The following is a 23,905-nucleotide window of genomic DNA, read 5'->3' as shown; positions in this document are numbered from 1 at the left end:
GGAATGAAGCGAGGTGGATGTGTGATGCTGACTTTTTGTATTGTGGCTTTGTCTCCTCACCTCAGGGATCTGGTGGCCATCATAGCGGTCCTTGAGTTCAACCAGTGGTTTACCAAGCTCTCCACCAAGGACTACAAACTGGTCAGTACCTGCTCTACCGTCTGTTCTGCGGCCGTGCCGATGAAACCGAGTGTCTCATTCTGCCCCTTCATCAGCTCATGAATATGTACATGTGTTTCCCCTTCTGTTTCCTCCCTCTTCCTGCTGTCTGTAGACTGAGGATCAGTCTCCTGTTCCCTTGTGATAAGACTAATCCTAACTAGACAAAGGGGCTCAGTGTCTCAGCACCTTCCTCCCCAGTTATCTCCTCCTCTTCCTCAGTTTGCCGTAAGCACATTGAGATGCTATCGCTCACATGGGCACATGTGTATCTTGTGTCTTGGCTTGTTTCCTTTCTAATCTGGATTAGTGTTCATTAATATTGATAATTAGACTTTTATAGTGTGGGTGTAGACATTTCTAGCATTTTGTTATGCCTGTTAACCACAGGTGTTGCTACTGTGTTTGTGTTTGGATAGTGATGAGTGTGTTGGACTAAACTATTTCCCTTTGAGTTTGATGAGGTGTTTTGTATTTTTAATTAAGGCGTCATTAAGAGGAACATTAGAGGATGAATTAAATGTGACACATTAAAACCAGCCCCAAGCTTAAAGCACAGTCTGAGCACGTCGAATGAACGAGGGAGATCGGCCGACTGGTTAATCCCACACACACCACTCACGGCCAGGGATTACGCTGCTCCTCCTCTGTTTTGTCCCGTGACCCAATCAAGATGCTGAACTGGAAAAGACGAGGGAGGAGAAGAAGAGGAAGAGCGAGGACAGCAGTGATGAGAGGCCTTTTGAGTGTGTGTGTGTGTGTGTGTGTGTGTGTGTGTGTGTGTGTGTGTGTGTGTGTGTGTGTGTGTGTGTGTGTGTGTGTGTGTGTGTGTGTGTGTGTGTGTGTGTGTGTGTGTGTGTGTGTGTGTGTGTGTGTGTGTGTGTGTGTGAGAGAGAGATAGAGCAGCAGCATGCAGAGTCAGTGCTGTTGTTTAATGAGTGCTACGCGGTGCCTCACAGCTGTGTGCTTGTAGAACATACTGTACAGTAGAGGCCTGTGTGTGTGTGCGCTCCCTGCCTTGTTGCTCCACTCTCACCAGGTTTAATCCTCCACCGTCATATCTGCGCTTTCCTTCCCATTGTGTGTCATTGTTTGCAGCTTTCCATTATTCTTATGTCTCTTCTGCAACACCCACAGTAAACACAAAACAACAGCCCCTTTCTTCTCTCTCTCTCTCTCTGTCCCTCTCCTTTCTCACCCCCTCGCTGTAGATAACAATATAGGACAATGTGGCCAGTGTTAAACTGAGGTTCCAGGCTCAGAGAAACAGCCCATTGTAGAGCAATGAGATAACAATAATGCTGCAGTGCAGCTCAGTTCTGTAAAGGTTACGGATGGTTGTGTTTTGGACCAGATTATTAGAGGCTCAACTTGAATTTACAGTCACTCTCCGTGTGTTTGGGTATGACGCAGCACGCGGGGAACTGGGTCAGTGAACATCTAGGTGGGACACTGACATCCAGCTGCTGAAATTTTAATTGGATCTAAATATGAATGGATTCATTCCACCGTCTCCTGTGGTTTTCAGACCACAGATGCGAGACAAGTTTCTCCTGCTTTAGGGTCCACAGTCCTCTCCTCATCACGCAGAGATGCTCGTTAAGTGGGAGCTTGTCAGGTTCAGCGTCGCCACAGTTTGTGTTAGAGAAAACACCGTGTGGTGCAGTTCTGTGTTTTTCCTGTGACCTTGAATGTTTCTTTTAGCCTCAAAGCAGAATATGTTAATGAATTGTTTTTATTTTAAATTTGAGACATGAAAAAAACAACAGCTGGAACACAAGCATCCATGAAATTCGCACCAGTAACATCTTTCTCAACCTTCATATTGTCAACGCCAACACAGCGTTTGTGTGTTTGTGTGTTTCCAGCCAGCAGATGTGTGTGAGCAGATCTTTCGTGTGGTGGCTCGGTCCAGTCGGCTGGAGGAGCTGGTTCTGGACAACGCGGGACTCAAAACGTACGTTGACACAAATTATTGGAGGACTGGGAATCAACCAGTTGTAAGAACACCGTGCAGCGTTTAGCCAGAAGCACGTGTTTGAAGACGATAACACCAGCAACTAAAGTGAATGGTTCAGTGCTTGAGTCCCATTTATAAGGTGAAGGTAAAAAGTGACTTCATTTGTAGCAGCTACTTTACCTTCTTAAAGTCAGAGACATGTTTTGCTGTGGGCAGCGTTTGATCCATTGCAGCGACACACTGGTCACTCATACATAATGGATGCACTCTTTCACGCTCCACAGTGACTTTGCCCAGAAGCTCTCGACTGCCCTGGCCCACAACCCCAGCTCAGGACTCACCACCATTAATCTTGCCAACAACCCCCTGGAGGACAGAGGTACGACGGCTGCTTTAGGCTGATGAATATTGTCACTACGTTGTCTTATTTTAGTTAGTGAGATTGGGACTAATCTATAATAAAAGGAAAGCTGTTCCATTATGAGGTGAAACAATTGTTCTGTGTATTGATTCTGTGTTATATGGAAATACATTGAACTTTACTATGTAATATTTTAGTATTTATACATGTTTTACAGTTTACTAATTACTAGGGTTTTTAAATGTGTGTGCAATAAGAGGAACACTGTCTTGCTGCAGGTATCTCCTCACTGGGTGCTCAGTTTGCCAAACTTAACATGGGACTCAAGCATTTAAACTTCTCCAAAACCTCATTATCACCTAAAGGTACGTCATGAACATGTGGGAACAAGTGGGGAGGTTTTGCAGCTAAACGGTTTTGTTTTGATTTATGTAAAGTAAATCAGTCACTTACTGTGTTGCTTCCTGGTTTAATTTGGAGGCTGCCCAGTGGCTTCATGCAATGGAGCTGCTTTCACCAGCCAATGACCCTTAGTTATTGGCCGGTTAACACTGTGAAGCAAAACAAGCACATCAGTAACTGGAGCCATAACCCGTTATTATATAAGCCTTATTAAATGTCCGTATTTTACAGTTACAGGTGGTTCCTCTGGCTCTCATCCAAAGCAAGGGACCCAGTATAAACACTGCAGCGCTCCCAGTAAAGAGCTATGGTGTCATATGCCACAGTGTAGGGGGGTTGAGACGGCTGTGCTGCTTAAACTGAGCCCTGCTTATCCTGCTAAAGGCCCAATCCATAATCCAAGCTCCAACAGGATGGAGCGACTTTGTGTTTGCCTTTTCAGCAGACATTTAACTGATTATTCTTTTTCACCTGTCTTCATGTGTACGGCTTTTACCCATCATCACGTGTGTGTGTGTGTGTGTGTGTGTGTGTTTCAGGGGTGAACAGCCTTTGCCAGTCACTGAGTGCCAACACGTCCATCCCCAGCAGCCTCGTCCATCTGGACCTCTCAGGGAATATCCTCCGAGGAGATGACATGCAGGTACAGTACATGTACATGCACGCAGACCCGCATGCTTCTAATCCATGTCACAACTTAGACTTTGAGTCACTTCATTGATTGCAACCGTTTGGAGGTGAGCTTTTGTGATGTCCAATTGAAATGTCACTATAATTCAGTTGTAATGTCAGTCTGTAGGAGAGGATTGATGCCTGGAGACCTGACATCAGTTCAGACACAGACATGTGGGATGAACCTTCTACTGTGAGGCAGCCCTCACCCTATAGGATAAACCATGATGCATACATGAAAAAATAACTTTTTTTGTTGAGAATTAAATGAGATGAAAATAAGAAGATATGAATGCCTGTATTGGTCCCAAAGCAGAGAAATTGCATCTTACACCAGCTCAGTATTAGGAATGTGAATCAATGTGCATTGGGATTGACTCATGCTACTCACATACAGTAGTTCTGTTCTGTGGTCACATCTTGCAGTGTCTCATCATTTGTTTGTGCTTTGTTCGTAGCATTTCTACCACTTCCTCAGTCAACCAAACAGCCTGGCGACCCTTGACCTCTCCAACACTGACTGCTCATTGGACCAGGTGAGTCAGGGCTCATGCAGGAGGAAGCGTCTGATGAGAAGTGCAGAAACGAAACTTGATCTGAGAATCACAGTTCTGCTGTTCCTCCTTTTACAGCGAGCGTAAGATGAAGTGCTATCCAGTACTAATCCAGTTTGAACACCCACTCAATCTGTGTTGGGCTGCACTTTGAATACTGTATGTGATGTATCGATGTGGGTCTGGGAGCCAAATACAGCTTATTGATTAGTTTAGCAGTTGCCAGCTGTCAGACTGTCACTGAACATATTGATTAGCATCTAAATCATTTATGGTTTAATTTACATACATTGGATATAAATATCCACACACAGTCCTGAACCCTTAGGAGCGCTGAGGGGTGGAGGCAGTAAACAACACAGTTTTAAAGTGTGATCACAACAAAGAAATCGGCTGGAGATTGGGACTTTAAGGTGACGTACTGTACGTGTGTGTGTTCCAGGTTTGCTCTGCTCTGCTGCGAGGGTCAGCGCAGCATCTCGCTGTGCTCAATGTGTCAAAGAGCATCTTTCCTCACAGGTAGGACCCTGTGATTAAAATACACAAAGGCCGGTTTGACTGTCTAGTGTATGTGTTCACTTTACAGTCTATTTAGTCCGTATCTGTGTGTGTGACACCTGCTGGTGACAAAGAGTCATTACACAAGCTCAATGCAAAGCGTGGTGTGGTGTATGAACCCTCTCAAGCGTGTTTAACATTGAGAAGATGCTGCTGCTCGTGTGTACGATGGGTCAGATGGATGGAGACCAGTTCCCAGTATTATCTCCCTCACCAGTAAATCTCCTGGGATCTGAAGACTTCATCAAGGGAATAGAGGTCATTAGTTTCTGCTGGGGTGTAGGTGGGGGAAGGGGGCTGCTGCAAATGCGATTCGCCCAGTTTTTTTTTTATACTAAAGATAAAATGGGTCACAGGCCTTTTTATACTAAGAGCTCCATGTTGGCCGTGTTCGTCCCACTGCAGGAAAGGCAAAGACGTGACGCCGTCGTTCAAGCACTTCTTCAGTAGTGCCATGTCGCTCAGCTCCATCAACGTGTCGGGAACCAAGCTGCCGCCGGAGGCCCTCAAGTGAGAGCAACACGTGAAAGCTGCACATCCGTAGACCTAAAATGCTAAATATTGTCCATCTACTACATATTCAAAACCAATAAAAGTTGCCATAAGTTATTAAATACATGACTTGTAGAAGTAGTTGACCTTCTATGCTGTGGTTCCAGAGCGCTCCTGCTTGGCCTGGCCAGTAACCCCAGTGTGAAGGACGTGTCTCTGGACCTCAGCTGCTGTGAGGTAAAGCCCACGGTGACACACACAGGATGTGTGTGTGTGTGTCGTCACCTCACACACGTGCATGTGGGTTGATTCCTCTGTTAAATAATCTGTCCACGTTCATTAAGCCTGATTTAAGCCCTCCACATCCTGAACGCCACCGAACACGGTGACAGCCCCCTCCTCTTCATTCCCACCAGTGCTGGCGTTCCTCTAAGGGCCCTTCTTGGCTAGAGGTCGGTGAAAGCGGGCCGCTGTTAGAGGAGGCTGCATAATGGAGTAATTGGCAGACGGCAGTCATGGGTGGAGGGTGAGGGATGACGCGGGGGGGGGGGTCAGTTTCTCACTCTAATTGTTTCATCACAACCTTCACGCCCACACGCCCCCCCCTCCCCTCTAGAACAGATAACACGCACTCAATGGATTTCTAGAGATAACGCACGCATACAAATTACACAGGAAATCCAATTCCAGAATTCTATAGAAATCGTCCCGAGATGAAGCTGCAGTGGGAAATGGTGTGTCGGGCTCTCGCTCTCTGCCCGGGCCTTAATGAACGGTTCGGTGGCGGCAGCACAATAGTATGTGGCTGTGGCTGCACGAGTGCCATCATTAGGCATCTGTGCGTTTTGTTCTGCCGTGATTGTCGCCTGCGCTCTGACACGCTGTTCTCTCCTCCCAATGCCTCTGTCAGCTCGGCCACTGTGTGAGTACCAGTGATCATTAAAAGCTCATTTTAATCTGCAATTTGATCTTTTTCTAATTGTGTTGTTCTCAAAGTCTGTTTCTACCATTGGATGTGAAATCAAGCGATTTAATCTGAAAGCAGCATCCAGCTGCACACATCCTGTGTTACTGTATGTGTGGTATTTAAAATCATAAAGAATGATAATTATCTAGTCCAGCTATGTACAGTTCTTGTTTTAGTGGCTTTCTGTTAGAGCAGTGATGCACGCGATGTTGCTGTATAAAGCATTGGACATTGGTTTGTCTTTGCAGCTGCGCTCTGGAGGTTCTCAGATCCTGGAGGGCTGCATTGCTGAGATCCCCAACATCTCCAGCCTGGACATCTCTGACAACGGTGAGCTGATGTTATTCAGCCTCAAACGACCGAACCCCACGGAGATCAGTCAGCCGTTAAACTCAGTTACTAAAGGTGTGACGGTCTTTTCTCAGGCCTGGACTCAGACCTGTCCACTCTGCTGGTCTGGTTGGCCAAGAACCGCTCCATCCGACACCTGTCTCTGGGCAAGAACTTCACCAACATCAAGTCTAAGTAAGGATCCAGAGCCATAGGCTTTGTTAGGGGATGGAAACCCACTGTAGAGGCCATCCTTTAATATTTTACACAAGGACCTTTACTGTATGTAATGATTCCAGCACTGTTTATGCATTAATGTGTTCTGCTCTAGGAACCTTGCCCCAGTGTTGGACAGTCTGGTTCACATGATTCAGGAAGAAGAGTCGGTGAGTTTTTTTTACTTGTCTGGCTTTTTGAGGGACAGTAGCCTCCATCAAACAATGATTGTGTATTATACCTGACAACTTTATATTATCTATATGATATTGTTTTTTTCACAGCTGCATGAAGCTGCAGTAAATAAAATAAAATGACTACTGTATCTCCAGCTTCCAGTGGTCTCTGCTTTGTGTCAATGTGCTGCGTTGATTGTATTATTGAGGAGCTCTGTGCTGGACTGGTCTCTTGGTTCCTGGTCTATGTATGTGTGTGTGTGAGCTGATTATCTGGCTGTGCGAGTGGATGGAATACAGAGGAAAGTGAAGAGAAAAGGGAAAGGTACAAATCCAAAGAGACAGGCGCACATGAAGGCAGCCAGTAACACACAAAGTACACCTCTAACTACACAAACAGACAGCGTTCTGCTTTTAGACGCTGAACTTCTAAGCTTCATTACAGAGGAAACGCCTCATAATTCAGTTTTCTTCTTTGCAGATGTAATGCTGTATTTTGTAAAGGGCAGGGCTTGGCCAGCTCCCCAGCATCATAAAGCAGCTTCAGTCTGCTAAACATACACACACTGTGGGGGGTCTGTAAGCCCTCAGATTACTAACAAGTCCACTTGATCCGCTGCTGAATGTTTCATTTTTTCCCTGTGGAGTGTTGAATCATAATATCACTGACATTTTAGAGTCCACTTGATGCTGCGACGAGTGTTACATTAGTTTTTAACCCACACAGATGCTCCCACTCTGTCCCCCCCCCCCCCCCCCCCCCCCCCCCCCCCCAGCCCCTCACGTCACTGTCTCTAGCAGACTCCCGGCTAAAAGGGGACCTGAGCATCGTTCTGAACGCCCTCGGCAGTAACTCCTCGCTCACCAGACTGGACATCAGCGGCAACGCGATGGGGGACATGGGAGCCAAGATGCTGGCCAAGGCGCTGCAAATCAACTCCAAGCTCCGGTGAGTTTGGAGCGAATGGCTTCATCACGCTATCATAGATACTTTAACTCACTTTGAACAGTCCTCTGAAAGGAAGGTAATTAGAAACATTTAATTTAGTGAGCTGTGGGAGGCTGCTTGGCTAGACACAGCCCCTGTTCCCTCTCACTAAATAGAAACTTAAGTGTTGTAATGAATATCTCATACAGTAATTGCCTCCAATTGAGCTTGTATGAAATTTTTTTTTTTTTTGCAGAACTGTGATCTGGGATAAGAACAACACCAGTCCTCAGGGCCTTCAGGATGTAGCAGCCGCTCTGGAGAAGTACGTGTGTGTGTGTGTGTGTGTGTGTGTGTGTGTGTGTGTGTGTGTGTGTGTGTGTGTGTGTGTGTGTGTGTGTGTGTGTGTGTGTGTGTGTGTGTGTGTGTGTGTGTGTGTGTCTCCCCACAGGGGTTTATGTGGAGATTGTGTATCTCAGTTCTACTGTTCATCAGATGTAAAAATCCAGATAATTCCTAATTCTGTCAGAAGTTTCTCTCGTGGGGCGACAGGAAGGAGGTAGTGAGGAATGATAAACGCAAGACACGGCACAACAAAGAGACCAGAGTTAGGAAGGAGAGAGCAAAACGGAAGAGAGTCTATAGAAATACGAGCCGAGACAGTATAAATTAGATCTGTGTCAACTGTATCTCTGCCTGTGGTTTTCTGAGTGGAGCATCTGTGCTTCTAACTAAATGTGCACCTGGGACTGTACATGCTTCTCTCTCTATCGAACCTGTTCTCCCAGCAGCACATTTCTTCTTCCCAACTGCACTAAGCCTTTGTTGCATCAATGAAATCTTCTCTGTTCTGTTCAGACGTGTGCATTTTTGTTCTTTTCAGTCAATTTCCTCACATCTCTCGTCTTTTGTGTCAAGGCTTGAATTGACTCTTTTTTAAATTAAAATGGTGTACAGATCAGATGTACAGCATCGCTGACAGGTTTACTTTGTGTCTGCGTCAAACTAAAGCCAGACGTGTCAAAGTAAAGATGTGTGACTTTGCTATAATTCCTGCCTCGCTGACATATTAACCCTGCGAGGGATCAGTAGCCTCTAGTATTCCCACCTTATTGCTCAGTAATAGACTAGATTTAGAGCAGCTGAGGGTTTGTCCCCGCCCCATCAACCCCCCCCCCCCCCACACACACACACACACACACACACACACACACACACACACACACACACACACACACACGTAATTGGTTCAATGTGCATAATGACAAATGACCCTTGAAGTCAATGGGGCTGACACTGAACTGCCTGCAGAGTAATGTCCCCTGGCTGTGTGTCCTTCAGGAACTTCACCATTCGCTTCATGCCCATCCCCATCATCGACGCCTCCCAGGCTCTGAAGGCCAGCCCAGAGAAGACCGAGGACGCTTTGCTGAAGGTCTTAATAACGGGTCCCATGTGTTCCTGCTCATAAAATGGACTGTGCTGTGGAAGCGCGCGGGTGAATTCATGTCGCTGTTTGATTTTTTTTTTTCCCCCCCAGATTGAGAACTACCTGTACAGAAACCACGAAACCAGGAAATACCTGCAGGAGCAGGCGTATCGGCTTCAGCAGGGCATCGTGACCACAACTACGCAACAGGTGTGGAGCGAGGCCGAGCCAAGAAGGCCACTGACGCCTGTATTTGAGCACGCACCCAGTCACGCCGCCTCTTTCTGTTCTTGCAGATGATCGACAGGATTTGCGTGAAGGTGCAGGACCACCTGAACTCTCTGAGGAATTCGGAGACAGACGCCATCGTGGAGGACGTCAGATCAGCAGAGAACCTCATCAAAGACGCCAGGAACTCCAAAACAGTGAGGACACGTGTTTTATGTGGATTATGGACATTAGCTTATATTTGTATAATATCACTTCTATTGCATGTGGTTTTGCTGCTACAGGAGCATATGGTATGTTTCCCTTCTTTCCAGCTGCTCCCTAACCTCTACCACCTCGGATCAGCCTCCAGAGAGGAGGTGAACAGCCTGTCAGTGGGACCGATCCAGGAGAAACTGGAGTCCATGGCTGGGGAGGTGACGACTGTCATGGACCAACAGCTGCAGGTACCGTTGAGGAAAACACGTGCAGCTGCGGCTTCTGAACCTGCTGATTTTTGCATTCATTTACTCTCCTTTCAGACCCTGTTGGTGTCGATGGTGGATGCAGCCGAGTCTCTGTGTCCTCATGTGATGAAGAGGAGCAATCTTCGTACAGAGCTGATGAAGGCCAGTTCAGACAGGATGGTTGTACCCAAGAGCTTTGTCACCAAAACCCTCCTGGAGCAGTCTGGGGTGGATATTATCAACAAAATCAGGTGTGTGTGTGTGTGTGTGTGTGTGTGTGTGTGTGTGTGTGTGTGTGTGTGTGTGTGTGTGTGTGTGTGTGTGTGTGTGTGTGTGTGTGTGTGTGTGTGTGTGTGTGTGTGTGTGTGTGTGTGTGTGTGTGTGTGTGTGTGTGTGTGTGTGTGTGTGTGTGTGTGTGTGTGTGTGTGTGTGTGTGTGTCCGTCCATGACTTTGTGCGCACGCTACGATGTGGCTCTGTTTTCTTATCCACGTCTTTTCCTCCGTCAGTGAGGTGAAGCTGAGCCTCGCGTCCTTTCTGTCTGACCGCATTGTTGATGAGATTTTAGAGGCTCTTTCCACTTCACAACACACGCTGGTGAGTTCTATCAGCTCTCAGTCACAGCGGCTGTTATATTTTTAAAAAAGAACATTACTCATCACCCTCTTTGATCGCCTTTTTCTCTCTCGTGGGCTTTCAGGCAGATCATCTGGTCTGTCGAGGCCGGCCTTTGGTACAGCAGGAGTCCGTGGACATGGACGTCCCCGAAGAAAAGATCCCCAGACGAGCGTCTGCTGAGATCCTGGAGGCTGAGAGGCTGGATGACCTGGAGACGTGCATGGTAGGTGGTGGTAGCTTCACCTGGTACTGATGTTGGATTGGGAAATAAGAGGATTTGCAGAGACCTGTCCTAATATGACCCCATTGTATTTACTTCTCTGTGTTTATATGACCCCTTTGGTTGGATTCGTCTCCACTAGTCCACCTTTACAGTGTCCAGCTGTCATGGCCGCCTCTGATCTTTCCCGTTTGTCTTCGGCCTTACTGTGTGTTGTCTCTTTCTCTTTTCCTCTCTTCCTCCTTTTTCTACCTTTGCTCCACGGAGACTCTGTGCTGCACCAGTGTAAGTATTTCTGAACTGTCCCTCTTCACTTTTCTGTCCACTTTTTGCTCACGCCCTCATTTTTCTTGCCACTCGCTGGAGTGTGCGCTCTGCTGTAACATCCTCACCCACTCTGTACACGATAGAATGATTTGTGATTGTTTTTTTCTATTTATGGGTTGTATAAAGTATTTAAAATAGTTCCCTGATTAAACGTATGCCATATGCTAATGTTACAGATGAACCACTACTATTTAGTTTTAATGATTCCTTTGTTAATAGTGATGATCTGTTGGTCTCCTCAGATGACTCCTAATTCCAAGAGGAAAAGCATCCACAGCAGAATGCTTCGTCCAGTGTCCCGTGCCTTTGGTAAGCAGTCGATACTGTTTAAATTTAATATACTGGTGACAGTGGCTGGTTTTGTCTGCTCAGATTTCGATTTTGAAGCGATTCCTCTTCATGGATTCATAGTAAAGGTGAATTTTGACCTCACAGAGATGGAGTTTGACCTAGATAAGGCCCTGGAGGATGTGCCTATCCATGTGGAGGACACGTCATCTCTGACTCCACCAACACCGTCTCAGGTCCTGCCCAAACTGGAGCACCGCCCATCAGGAGCGATTGTGGAGCTGCCGTCTGAGGAGGAGAAGAAGCTGCAGCACTTCACCAAACTACGGCCGCGTAGAAATAAGAAGACACACTCCAGCAAAGTCCCTGTGAGTACAGCTGAACGAAGCAAGTACTGTGCCATTAAAGGAGTGAATATAATTATGATATGACTTGGTCTGAGTTGGAAAATCTCAACAGTAGATTTGACCGATGGTCCACAATCAGTTTCAGATTCCCTTTGTTTTCTTTCAGCAAATCAACAGTACTGCATCTCAGGATGGGGAACAGAACGGCCTCATGGGAAGAGTGGATGAGGGGGTAGATGAGTTCTTCTCCAAAAAAGTCACCAAAATGGATTCCAAGTAAGGATTGTGCTGCTTTTCCTCATAATTAATATTTTATTTCCTACCTGTGTACTAAACAGTTTTTTGTGTCCTTTTGACTTATTTTCAGACGTTCCCTGAAGAGTTCAGAATCTCATGACGGAGAGAAGAAGAAAAAAGGCGGGTTCCTCAACCTTATCAAGCGATCCTCCAAATCCGACAAATCCGACAAACACCAGGCGACCGCTCCATCCGCCGGAGCATCGTTGGCGCCTGGAGGCCCAGCACCGGCTTCCTCCATCCCAGAGGAGCCGTCTTCACCGAAGGTGGCAGTGAAGAGCCCTCCACTGGAGCCGAAATCCAGGTATGGATTAAATGAAATGAAATAATTTCTAATTAGGTCTGTTTCAGTGCCCTAACTGTCTCTCTTTTGCCCTTTCAATCAATTTCCGTCTGCAGAGATGCCTCCAGTCGCTCACAGCCCACTGACTACAGCAGCAGCTCGGACCGGTCAGAGGAGCTGCGCACGCCCGACTCCATGGACGAGCCCTGGGAGGCTTCTGACGGCAGAGGGAGTCCTCAGGGGGGGCGGCGGTACCCAGGGGTCCAGATGATGGGCAGCGGGCTCCTAGCAGAGATGAAGGCCAAGCACGAGAGGAGAGCACACAAGGTGCGGTCAGAGTGAACCCAGGGGGATGAAGCTGAGTGTTAAAATAGTTCAGATTCATTTTGATGCTTACAACTTATGGGTTCGAGTTTGAGAAACAAGCAGCGGAGCTGAGATGACACAGCAGGCCCGGCTGCCAGATGTGCGTCTGTCTGGGCCTCTGAGTGAAGCAGGCAAAAAGAGCTGTAGCTTTAGACTGAACACGAAGGCGCCTCCCTCTGGCAGTGAGTTGCTCCACAGTCAGTGTCACAGGTTCACTGTAAAAAAAACGTCTTGACACTTACTGTATGTTCTGCCTGCACGATGTCACGTTTGGGGAATCACTGTTGACCCGCTGGAAGTGAAGGAGTATGTTGTGCTTGTTTCTTTCAGTCTTCCAGTCCAGACAGACCTGACAGCGGTGCAGCACGTGAGTCTTTGCTTGCCTTCATTATGTCACTTTTTCATTAGCTTTTATTGATGTAAAACTGTTAACACATTCTTTGTGTGTCTGTGTGTGTGTGTGTGTGTGTGTGTGTGTGTGTGTACTAGCAGCCAAGCCGCAGCCCACGGCTCCAGAAAGCCGGGGTCCCAGTGGTTCCACTAATAAACCGGACCCTGGTTCCCCAGAGAAGCCTCGCGTGGAGCCCAAGCTCGAAGCAGCCTCTCGCCTCAGAGCTGCGTCCTCCTCCAGCTCTCCCGCTGGACCGCTGAGTCCCAAACCGCCAGTGCCACAGGGCGCGAAGCCGGCCCTGGCTGCCCGCCCCACCATCCCTCAGAAGCCCAGGACCACCAGCAGCAGCAGGAGCACAGGTAGGGACTTACAGTTGCACCAGCTTTCTTTTACCTATTCTCATTGTCCAACACTTGGCCCAGTGTGGTGTGATGTAGAAGTTGTAACGCATTGAATGGCATTTGAATTTAGCGGCCAAGCAGCTTTAACGCGGATGCTCCTGTGAGCGCCGTGGTGAGTTTGCTTCCTCGTTGTCTTCCTGACAGATGAGAGCTCGGAGGCCCCCGTCAGCGGCGCTGCCGCGACTAAAGCAGCAGTTCTGCCTGCCACCCTGAAGAGGGCGCCGTCCGAGAAGGACAGGGACGGCCAGTCAACGAAAAGCACTCAGGAAGGTAAAGCACTGTGTGAAGGAGGGTGGGCAGCTTTAAGCTGGTTGTGAGGTGTACAGTAGGAGGCCGCATCAGTAACATCTGGATTTTCTCTTGACAGATGTTTGACTTACAGTAATTGTCCCCTTTGGGGCGTGTGTTCACTTCCCCTGCATCTTTTATGTGTTTTATACATATTTGACATTATTCTCACCCCCTCTCTCGTTTTCAGGGAGGCCCAGCCCCCTCCGAGCCAACTCTGAGGAACACGGTCCCTTCAAGACCAAGAACCCCGACAAGGACAAGGCCGCAGGCAAGAAGTCGTCCGACTCTGGGGAGGAGGCAGACAAAGACTTTATTTTAATATGAGCCACGCTGCCTCCGTTTTACAGCAGGGGAAATGTAATGCAAAAGGTTGCATTAATGCCCTGACTGCAAAAAAAAGAAACAAACTGGTCACGTCACGTCTCCTGGTCAACCAAACAGAAACTGCTGAATCTCCTAAACGCTTCCTTTCCCTGAGAAAAGCTCTCAGAATACACTCTTCAGGATTTGAGTAACTGTTAACCCGACTCACCCAGTGAATGACAAACCTGAATTATGATTATAATGAGATAAGCCACTAAGAATCTAAACATCAAGAACACTTTATGAAAGTTCACTGTATTTATTAATCTCTTTATGTTTGTCACAGTAGCTTTTTTCCCAGGGACCAAACACAATAAACACAAATACCACTGTACTTGAACTCAAGCAACCAGACTAAGGCCCAACGGCATTTTGTTCTTCTTCACTATATTTATATAAATTTTTATAAATGCTATTTTCAGTATGCGCAAACTTTTGCGTAGACTTCAGAGTTGACTGAATACATTATGCAATTTATCTCTAGGGAAACAGGTGAGCATTTCAGCACTAACAGAATTCACAAGTACACATTTAATGTAGGTTGAAGGTCAAAGTAATTACTCAGAGGGACTGTCAAACCCCAAAACACGACTTGACTGAGCACCAGAAGCACTGGAAGGACTGTAGAACACTGTACCTTCAGCAATCAATCAATAAGGCTTCAGCACTGTTAACACTAAACACTGTGGAAGAAACACGAGTCTGACTTTTACATTTAACTACTATGTTTTTTGTTCTTCATTAAAGTCAAGAGTAAAAAAAAAAAAGAAAACGTAAAGTGCCATCATCATGTTTTTGGCTTTGTGGTGTTATTAACTCTGGAGCTATGCCAGTGATGGCCACACGCTTACAGGTTGACCTTTGACCCTCAGTTCTGGTAGCACACTAAGGCGTCCTGTTTATTCATTTGATGTGGTGACAGCGTTTTCCTGTAATATGTGTGTGCGTGTACGTGTGCGTGAGACACGTCTTGTAGCTTCTACTGAACCGCTGTAATCATGATGCTTGTGTTGAGCAGCAAGACCGGTCTCAGGATGATCGCTCGTTTTTCTGAGTGCACTCTTTAAAAACACCCGTAGCATGAACGTTAATGTCGAACTGGGCGGTTTTACATCTAATTTATGGCAGAAAGTGACAAGTCAGCACGAGTACAGTATACACATGCTTTACAAACGTCCAGACTCCTTCCTATTCCTATTGATTTGGGCCGCTGTTCTACTCTTAACGTTAGTTTTCTGAACATTGAAGGCAGATGGAAACCGGACCTCAGCTCTTTGCACGCAGTCAGTGTGTGAGGAGTTCTACTGTACTGTATTCAAGTCCAGTTGAAGTCGGGGCCAAAGGTTCTTACAGATGCACCTTTTCCTGTCTTGTCTGTCAGTGTCTACTTGTGATATACAGTGCATTAGGTTTTGCTTTTTTGTCACTATCAAGATATAAAATAAACAAAATGCTCTTAATGTAAGTAATGAATCTGTACGTGATGTCAATAACTTTAAGTTCCATGATGCTGAAGAATGCCACACACACACACAGTGCGTAATAACTGGGACGCTTCAGGCTTTTCTTGCTTTCTGTGTGGGATTCCAGAAGCAGCTGGTTGTGTTTCCGTCAGGTTTTATGTTTGATGACAATGATTTCCTGTGACATCCTAAAAATACGCGCCCACTTTGTTTTTGTCGGTGCGGAACGTGAAACAAAAACTGCATGACGTGGCTGTGAGTTCTATGTATAGGTGTGATGGAGACGTGCAGGCGGATGCACACGACCGCACGGCTTCACTGTGTGAACACAGGCCCAGTACGCGGCTCCGCTGGGGGTTTGTGTGTAACTTATTTTGAATAAATGTCCTGCTCTTTTGTTCTTTTTACTCTCGCTTGTACATTTTGTTAATAAATGTAGAAATTAACAATGAGCATGTATTAATTAGTTCTTATATGTAATCACCTTAATGTTTCTCCCAGCCTGAGGCAGAAAAGACACAATTTGACTGATGCATTGCGTTCAGTAGTTATTTGTAGGATCACTGTGTTTAAGTTCTTCTACTGGTGTTTGACATTTATATTAAAATGATTTTACAGACTCTGACATTCCTACGTTGTCCCGTGTCAAAGCTCTGTTTGCAGTTCGCGTCCACCAGATGGCAAACGCTGCTCTGTTCCCCCCCCCCCCCCCCCCCCCCCCCCCCCCCCCCCCCCCACACACACACACACACACACACACACCCGGAGGTGTGGTTTCCTTTTCAAAGTCTGAGTGAGCATCTGCCAACCAAGCTGCTGACTCACACTTCTGTGCACCTCGGTCTGTGAATAGAGCGGAATTTGTTATTTTTTTAAAGATGGACTGTGCCTTTGAAAACCTGGATGCAGCTGGTTTCCTGGAAATATGGCAACACTTTGATGCGGATGGTGAGAGTTCATGATGCTTGGTTTGCCTCTTAGATAGTCATGACAGGAAATAAAAATGCTGCTTTTACATTTATGTGCCTAAAGACGTCTTCGGTTTTGTGTTTGAGCAGATAACGGCTACATCGAGGGCAAAGAGCTGGACGCCTTTTTCCGTCACATGATGAAACAGCTGGGACCTCAGGTGAGTCGGCTCCTCTGTAAGGAGTGATGGACACGCTGTCACTGGCTTGAAGGTGTGTCACACTGACTCAATCTATCGAAGTTATTGTGACTGTATTTTATATTTTGGGAAGAAATTAGCTTCTACTGTACAAATGGAACCTTTGATTCTTGTATGTTTATGTTACCTGCAAATTGAACTTGCTTAAATTAAAGCTGACACTAGTTCAAATCAGAACTGGTGCTTTTAATAGTTTTATTTCAGAGAAAATGGACTAATGCATAGAAATGTGCCGATCTTGGCTCATTACAGGATCTATTTAGTTGCAGGTTCTTCAAATAAAGGCAAGAAGGAATATGCCATTGGTTTCGCATCGCAGCTTGTGGGCAGCTACAGTAAACCTCTATGTGTAACGTGGACGGATGGAGTGACTGTAAAGACGTTAGACACAATTAAAGAGCTCTGCTCACTATCACGAGCCCTTGAATTGGCTGTGATTGGGCCTCCGGGGTGGAAGGCTGCAGCGCGTGGGTTCACGCTTGGGCGTGGACGCCAATGTCTGATTTTGTTTACTCCCATGCTGCTTTGCTAACGAACAGTTCTAATGGGTGGAGAACGTCCACGGGGGGTGAAACACTGGCCCCTATAATATCATCTAATGCGGTTGGACTAAAACATCAGACCGCCGGCCACACAGCACTTTGTGAAGAGAGGCTCCAATATTTATCTGTTCCTCCAGAGGCTGTGTGTTTCTCTGTTTCCTGTGCTTTATACCCACTGTACATACTACTGTACATTGGAAATATTGACCTTTGTTCAGAACCCAAACAAACAGAAGAGACACAGACTCCCGCTGGCACCTTCTAGTCTGCAGACTGTGTACCGTCACTCAGGTCTCGGCACCATCGATTAACAGGTTGCTATAGTTACAGTAGGGATAAAGGAGTCTGCGAAGGGACACAGCCTATTGTGACACTACCGGAGGTTCCCCCTCACTGACGCCGACTCATTATTTACTGGACTGTTCTGTGTATTAAAACCATCGCAGGCCAGAGTGCAGGATAAACTGATTGAACCCTTTAAGTATTGAGCCAATGGTTATTTAGAAAGCAGACCTTGAGGGGAAAGTAGAAGACTACAAGTATCCATGGTGACATTTCTTAAAATAACTGTGACTCACGCTGTGAAGTATTTGTCCTGACATTTTTTTTGTACAAACTGTAAATACTTGATATTTGGCTTTTCAGTTCTCACCACATTGTCCTCATCACTGTCTCCTTTAGTGTTTGTTGGTTTTCTATCGGTGGCTTTTGATGCTTTGGTCGAGAGAGTACATTTATGTGTAATTGAAGTTGGTGTGTTTGTACCATTATATGCTTTCAGGAGAAGGTGACCGAGGAGCGCGTTCAGAGGCTGAAGCAGAGGTTCATGTCCGCCTACGATGTCACTGCTGATGGGAAGCTACAGATTCAGGAGGTACGACTTCATTCGCCGCTTTTCAGATCACAGCTTTCACACAAATGAGCACTTCCTTTGGGAATAATCGCTTTTTAAAATGCAGTTAAGACAAATCTCTCACTTTCACCGCATCGACCTTCATCTTTCAATTATGTCACGTTTCCATGACAACGATAGCGCTCCTATGACTCCTATGGCCGCGGTGATCCTGCCTCTGGCTGCATCACTGGTTCCCCTGCATGTAAAGCTCCTGGGTGTGCACAGATGCAGCTCCTGGCGCGGCAGCACTGCTTCCGCTGGTGACATTTCTGTGTGGCAGCCGAAGTCTTCGCCCGCAGCAAAAACGAACAGTCTAATGGCCGCTAATGGTGACTCACCGTGGACGAGCGCTAATCGGCCGTCTGTGAGCAGCAGTCGGATGCGCTGACTCCGTCTCCTGCTCTTCCAATTTCCCCTGAGGGGGGAAATGTATTGTAATTAATTAGATGTAATTACAATACATACCGGTGCTGTAGGTCGTTCACATCATTTGAGTCAGGCCGTTCAGTCATTGTGTGTTGTTAATATGCTAATATGTGCTCATACAGTGCTGTTTGCATGTGCACAGGTGGTTTAGCTCTGTTCACTGTCCCGCCCTCATAGTCCACTGATGCTTCCATGCGTATTATACACAGTACTACATTCATTCTACTGCCTCTGTTTACCGTACACTTGCAGTACGAAAGCGCGTGTCTGTCTGAAAGCCACAGTTTCCTGTGATGGCTCTTAGTTCTGCTCTGACTGGTATCACGGCTGATCTGTACCACACAGCGTTCACTTCCTCCAGATATGAAACGCACGTCAGTGCTTTCAATGCAGCCTGCTTTCCTTTGGCCTGTTAGCAGAATGTACAGTATATGCAGCGGACTCAAGCCTGACAGCAGCACCTTTAAACACACACGCTGTGAAACAACAACACTGCGTTTGCTCAGACGGGGGTTTGGGTTTTGGACTTCTTCTGTGGTAACAATTTGCTGACACCAGCAAAGTGTGACAGACATGTTTCACACATATGTGAAACATACGTGTGCTGTCTTGTACAAGAATCAGACCAATTTGGGCTCAGACTAAGAGCAGGAGGAGAAATCTGGACTTGAAATCAACCAAGGAGGAGCTAGTGCATGTTAGGTTATGTAGGAATCACCGCAGATCAGGAGAACCCACAGACATGTGATGGAAAATCTGATAAAGGCTGCGTATGCAAACCACAGTAGACTTAAATGTTCTGGTGTTTGTGCTGGAGGAAACTGGGAGATCACCATTACTCCCTCACTGCTCTCTCCTGTCCAGTTAGCCAACATGATTCTGCCTGAAGATGAGAACTTCCTGCTCATTTTCCGCAGAGAGGCTCCTCTGGACAACAGTGTTGAGTTCATGAAGGTGAGACCGCAGCTCAGTGTGTGTGTGGAGGTCACTGGACTTGTCTGTACTGAAAGATGTCACTGAGCCTCTCGTGTCCACTGCAGATATGGAGAAAGTACGACGCCGACTGCAGCGGCTACATCTCTGCTCAGGAGCTCAAGGTGAGGTGTTTTAGAGCAAATAACAAACGGTTCGACCCTTCGAGAGCTGAGGGCTGATTGTGTCAAACGTCTCTTAGGCTTTTTTAAAAGACCTGCTGGAGCTGCACCACAAGATGGTTTCATCTGACAAGTTAGAGGAGTACACTGACACAATGGTAACAGACACACACACGCACGCACGCACGCACGCACACACGCGCACACACAGGACAAATACACTTTAGCATATCTTGTTATGAATACATTGTTCTCAGTAACTTTTTTCATTACAGATGAAAATCTTTGACAAAAACAAGGATGGACGTTTGGATTTGAATGACTTGGCCAGGTAAAAACCAGCAGCTGATGGTTATGACAGAGGATTTTTACACCTAGAGTTGACACAGTGACTAAAGGACTGTTTCAGTACTGCCACAACTACTGTATGATGTAACTACATAAAAGGAAGGAAATGTGGATAGTATTTCTAAAAACACCAACGAGAGATGACTTTGGTCATTTTAGGACCTGCAGTAACTTCTGTATTTGTGTCTTTATTAGGATATTGGCTCTAGAAGAGAATTTCCTGCTTCAGTTCCAGATGGATGTAAGTGAACTGTCAAATAAAAACGCGAGGTCGTCATCATTTCATTGAGTTGAGTTGTGTTATTTCTACTCACTTTCCCCGCTCGTTTCTCCAAGGCCTGCAGTAAAGAGGAGAGGAAACGAGACTTTGAGAAAATCTTTCAGCATTACGATGTTGTACGTATTGTAACGCATTGGGGGTTGCATGTTTGGGCTGTGCTTAGATCACACGTTTGTATTTATGGCACATGCTTCTATTCCTCACATCCTCCCTGTGCTTTGCTCAGAGTCAGACGGGAGCACTGGAGGGTCCTGAGGTGGACGGCTTCGTCAAAGACATGATGGGGCTGGTCAGGGTAAGAGTCAGGGTGCTTTTTCTATCAGGCTGAATCATTCCCGAGGCTCATCTGCCTCTCTCCCCTCCTCTACAGCCCAATATCACGGGTTCTGAGCTGGACAAGCTGCGGGCCATGCTGCTGCGCCACTGTGACGTCAACAAAGACGGGAAGATCCAGAGGAACGAGCTGGCGCTGTGTCTGGGGGTCAGGCCCAGCCTTTAAAGACCTGTGTAATGACGCTGCATCATCAGTCGCCTGTTGCCTGGTCAGGGCTGTTCCAAGGCCTGATTGCTAGTTAACGTCAGGTCAGTATTTATGTAGCGCTATTTAACCCTGAATATGAGTGTGACTCTGTGTAATGACAATAAATGGCTGCACATCCTTTGTGTGTCTGCATGTTAATAATTAGCTTAATAATGATTCAGATTCCAAATTCCCAAATAAATGTATAATTTAAACTTCCACCACCAGTAGAAGCTTTGGTTCAATATAATGATCATGATGAAGTACAAACACCACAGAGACGTGAGACTGAACATTCTATTATCACAGGCTGATGCTAGTTTCCTTGATAACAGAGCAAGATTCTGTAATCGATTCTGAGCTTGAAGCCACGTGTGGTTTGTTAAGTCACAGTCAATAACGTACATCAAAGTAGTTGAAAAATCGGAGTTGGAGATACAGACGTTAACCCAGGCCTGAACACCAGACGTGAAAAGCTTCGTTTCCGCTACACATACACAGACGAGTGTGATGGCACCCATCATGAAACCCCACATGCTTCTGTAGATGAGGAGCCTCTAAAGGGCAGCTAATGCCCCTAAAAGCTTCATTCGGCCTCAGACCACTGGACGCTCCTGTGGTGAGAAACCCCATGTAGTCGCTACTGTACATGTGCGAGCTCCGTGTGTGTTTACGGACAGGACACTGGACACACTCCGCCTGTTTGCGTGTGTATACAGAGATGGAGGCCTGAGGGCGTATGATACCGTGAGTGTTTGCCTGCTCCGAGCAGCTGCTGCAAAACAAACACTGTCCCATTTGGGCTGAAAGCTTTGCCCTGCGCTGGAGCTCAGGGCTCATTTACTTGATGTTTAAGTGTTTTTGTGCTGCAGTAAAAGGCGATTTCTGTGATTCACTATTTGTTTATGTCCATTTGTCAAATAGACTGAGTACTCTGGTTTTATCTGAAGGTGGACAGTCTAGTCGTTAGAGGAGCTGGAACTGATCTACTGTCTTTTAATATTCCCATCTGCACAATGTTGTTAACTGAATTACTTCCATTCAGGCTGAACCTGGACTATTTTAACTGAATATACTATATGCACTCTGTTCATTTGATTGTCATTGCATCATGAAATGATGAGACTGCAGGTCTGTGATCTGTACTGAATCTGTCCATGCCTTCATTAACTGCCCCCCCAAAGAAAAAGTTTAATTTATTCTATAGCTCCCTGGTGTCTGCATTACAGCCTGGATGCAGTTGAAGCAAAACCATATTTTTGAATTCGCTTTGGAAACAGTCACTCGCAGATGTCTCCAAACAAACAGGCCCAGGTTTCCTCCACACATTGTGAATGTGCTCCTTGTGTGAACCCCATCCAGTGCTTTTCACATCTAAACCTGGTCACAGTATTACACACATCTATATGCAATAAATATATTAATGATCAGTGACCTTTTCAAAGACCATTTGCATTAATACTGATTTACTGGAGACGTTTTTTTACCCAGGAAAGTTCTTTTTTATATAATACGCATCGCTGAAGTTTCACATTGTTTTATTCCGCCCTCTAGTGGTCAAACCGACACATTGCAGACCTTGGACCTATGTACTGTATTTAAAGGTCATATTTAGAGTACTCTATTCTGTAACTACAGGTATTAACTCCTAGAAATACTTAGAAATACTTAAATTCAAGGCACTGAAAAATAATGTTATGACAGCTGACAACTGTACATGTAGAAAAGCCAAGCTATAGTTTATACAACCTATAGGCCTCAAGTTCTCCTCACGTCTCAACGACAATCATCTAACGATCAACATCTAAAATTAGGCATCATTGAGGAAAACCTTTTTCTTCAGAAGCATGTCTGGAGCCGGGCAAAGCCGCGGCCCCGGGCTCCTCAAAGGGCCCACTGCTTTTCCAGGTCTGTTCCCTGGTTTCCTCTTTACTCTGCCACCAGGGGCTGCTAACTGAGTAAACAACATTAAGAAAGCTGCTGTAAATTGTGGAGCCTACACGTCTTCTTTGAGGCTGCGTTTCTGTCCTTCTCCTAGGTGAAACCCAACATTCCCATGCGTTAAACGGAGCTCACGTAACTCACAACGTATTGATCTGCCGGGTCGCTGGTTGCCATGGTTTCAGCAAAGTCCCGTAATTCTGAACCTTTATATTAGAAGAAAAATATAAATAGTATCAGTAATCATTTAAATGAGCTTCTATAACAGAAACAGCCATGATCAGAGTGAGACAGGCAGCGAAATGACAACAAGCAAATCCTTTATGACGAGAATCAACAAGTAAAAAGAGTATCTCTGTCTGGGACGTTTCCTTTTCACAGCGTCACTTGTTCTGTAACAAAGTGCGAGTGCGTCACACTGAGGCCGTGTAAAAAGCAGACGAGCGGCGTATTTGCCGTCCAGCGGCGGAGAGTCGACCACGAGGAGCGTTTTGTTGGAAAAGGGTCTCGACTCAACCTGGTTGAAAAACATGTGACTCAGACTTGAAGCACATCAGAGACTCAACCCATCCACAGAATGCACTTCATTATTAATGCACTAATATAAACACACAGAGACACGTTTGATTCAGCTCCATCCTGTCACCACTGCCTCCACTCCATCCTCCTCCATCGCCCTCACTCGTGTTCAGCGGTGTCCGACTCCCGCAGCTCCCGGTGGCAGAACATGTGGCGACCTCCCAGGATGCCGCTTGGCAACGCCGTCGACACGGAGCTGCGCGACGCGAACGGAGCGTGGGGAACGCAAGCGGACGGACGACAGATGGACTCGTAGCGTGCCACACACTGCTCTGAAACACCTGCGCCATGTGCTCCTGGACCTTTGTGGACGCTCTGTGTCTAATAACAGGCAAATCAACAGCGAGCATGATTCCACTCAGCCGGAGTCATGCGCTGTAAAGCCTGGAAGCCGGAGTTGAACGATGTGAAAAAGGGCCTGTGGACCAGAGGAACTGTGATGTTAGCGATGTGGAATTACCAGTCGTCTGGTTTCCTTTGGGGGAGCTCTGATCAAACTCACTCAGTCCTGAGGGTTAAACATGCACTGTTCAGACAGTTAATGACTTAAAGCATCCAGCTCCTGGTGACATCATGTTCC

At 46.4% G+C, this 23,905-nt stretch overlaps 2 protein-coding genes across 7 annotated transcripts in view; both read left to right on the top strand.

Annotated features, from left to right (window-relative positions):
• The window catches only part of LOC114843112 (F-actin-uncapping protein LRRC16A-like), a 30,159-nt gene extending 13,997 nt beyond the window's left edge, over nucleotides 1–16,162 (top strand). The window contains exons 9-40 of one of the 6 annotated variants that reach the window (XM_029129350.3): nucleotides 66–141; nucleotides 2,028–2,116; nucleotides 2,404–2,498; nucleotides 2,759–2,845; nucleotides 3,422–3,525; nucleotides 4,013–4,090; nucleotides 4,551–4,627; nucleotides 5,072–5,176; nucleotides 5,326–5,395; nucleotides 6,069–6,080; nucleotides 6,374–6,455; nucleotides 6,551–6,650; nucleotides 6,787–6,841; nucleotides 7,624–7,796; nucleotides 8,032–8,100; nucleotides 9,117–9,210; nucleotides 9,316–9,414; nucleotides 9,501–9,629; nucleotides 9,747–9,878; nucleotides 9,954–10,129; nucleotides 10,387–10,474; nucleotides 10,578–10,718; nucleotides 10,983–11,000; nucleotides 11,285–11,351; nucleotides 11,478–11,698; nucleotides 11,844–11,953; nucleotides 12,045–12,278; nucleotides 12,374–12,584; nucleotides 12,954–12,990; nucleotides 13,116–13,373; nucleotides 13,560–13,685; nucleotides 13,894–16,162. In XM_029129350.3, coding sequence (XP_028985183.1) covers nucleotides 66–141; nucleotides 2,028–2,116; nucleotides 2,404–2,498; nucleotides 2,759–2,845; nucleotides 3,422–3,525; nucleotides 4,013–4,090; nucleotides 4,551–4,627; nucleotides 5,072–5,176; nucleotides 5,326–5,395; nucleotides 6,069–6,080; nucleotides 6,374–6,455; nucleotides 6,551–6,650; nucleotides 6,787–6,841; nucleotides 7,624–7,796; nucleotides 8,032–8,100; nucleotides 9,117–9,210; nucleotides 9,316–9,414; nucleotides 9,501–9,629; nucleotides 9,747–9,878; nucleotides 9,954–10,129; nucleotides 10,387–10,474; nucleotides 10,578–10,718; nucleotides 10,983–11,000; nucleotides 11,285–11,351; nucleotides 11,478–11,698; nucleotides 11,844–11,953; nucleotides 12,045–12,278; nucleotides 12,374–12,584; nucleotides 12,954–12,990; nucleotides 13,116–13,373; nucleotides 13,560–13,685; nucleotides 13,894–14,030 — 3,550 coding nt within the window. In that variant the 3' untranslated portion in view covers nucleotides 14,031–16,162. Of the gene's footprint in view, nucleotides 1–65; nucleotides 142–2,027; nucleotides 2,117–2,403; nucleotides 2,499–2,758; nucleotides 2,846–3,421; nucleotides 3,526–4,012; nucleotides 4,091–4,550; nucleotides 4,628–5,071; nucleotides 5,177–5,325; nucleotides 5,396–6,068; nucleotides 6,081–6,373; nucleotides 6,456–6,550; nucleotides 6,651–6,786; nucleotides 6,842–7,623; nucleotides 7,797–8,031; nucleotides 8,101–9,116; nucleotides 9,211–9,315; nucleotides 9,415–9,500; nucleotides 9,630–9,746; nucleotides 9,879–9,953; nucleotides 10,130–10,386; nucleotides 10,475–10,577; nucleotides 10,719–10,982; nucleotides 11,001–11,284; nucleotides 11,352–11,477; nucleotides 11,699–11,843; nucleotides 11,954–12,044; nucleotides 12,279–12,373; nucleotides 12,585–12,953; nucleotides 12,991–13,112; nucleotides 13,374–13,559; nucleotides 13,686–13,893 lie in introns of all 6 variants that reach the window. The other 5 variants (XM_029129349.3, XM_029129351.3, XM_029129353.3 and 2 more) reach the window with 5 other exon arrangements.
• Nucleotides 16,163–16,317: 155 nt separating this feature from the next.
• On the top strand, nucleotides 16,318–20,944 carry LOC114843710 (secretagogin-like). Its single transcript, XM_029130524.3, has 11 exons — nucleotides 16,318–16,480; nucleotides 16,591–16,661; nucleotides 18,024–18,116; nucleotides 19,428–19,517; nucleotides 19,604–19,660; nucleotides 19,738–19,815; nucleotides 19,933–19,988; nucleotides 20,201–20,246; nucleotides 20,342–20,401; nucleotides 20,512–20,580; nucleotides 20,656–20,944. The coding sequence occupies exons 1-11, from the start codon at nucleotides 16,411–16,413 to the stop codon at nucleotides 20,782–20,784; spliced, it is 819 nt and encodes a 272-aa protein (XP_028986357.1). The 5' UTR covers nucleotides 16,318–16,410; the 3' UTR covers nucleotides 20,785–20,944.
• The last annotated feature ends 2,961 nt before the right edge of the window (nucleotides 20,945–23,905 follow it).

This window comes from Betta splendens, chromosome 16, assembly GCF_900634795.4.
Source record: "Betta splendens chromosome 16, fBetSpl5.4, whole genome shotgun sequence".
Lineage (NCBI taxonomy): Eukaryota > Metazoa > Chordata > Actinopteri > Anabantiformes > Osphronemidae > Betta > Betta splendens.
The sequence above is the reverse complement of the archived record's forward strand: the minus strand, read 5'-3'. Positions and strand labels throughout refer to the sequence as shown.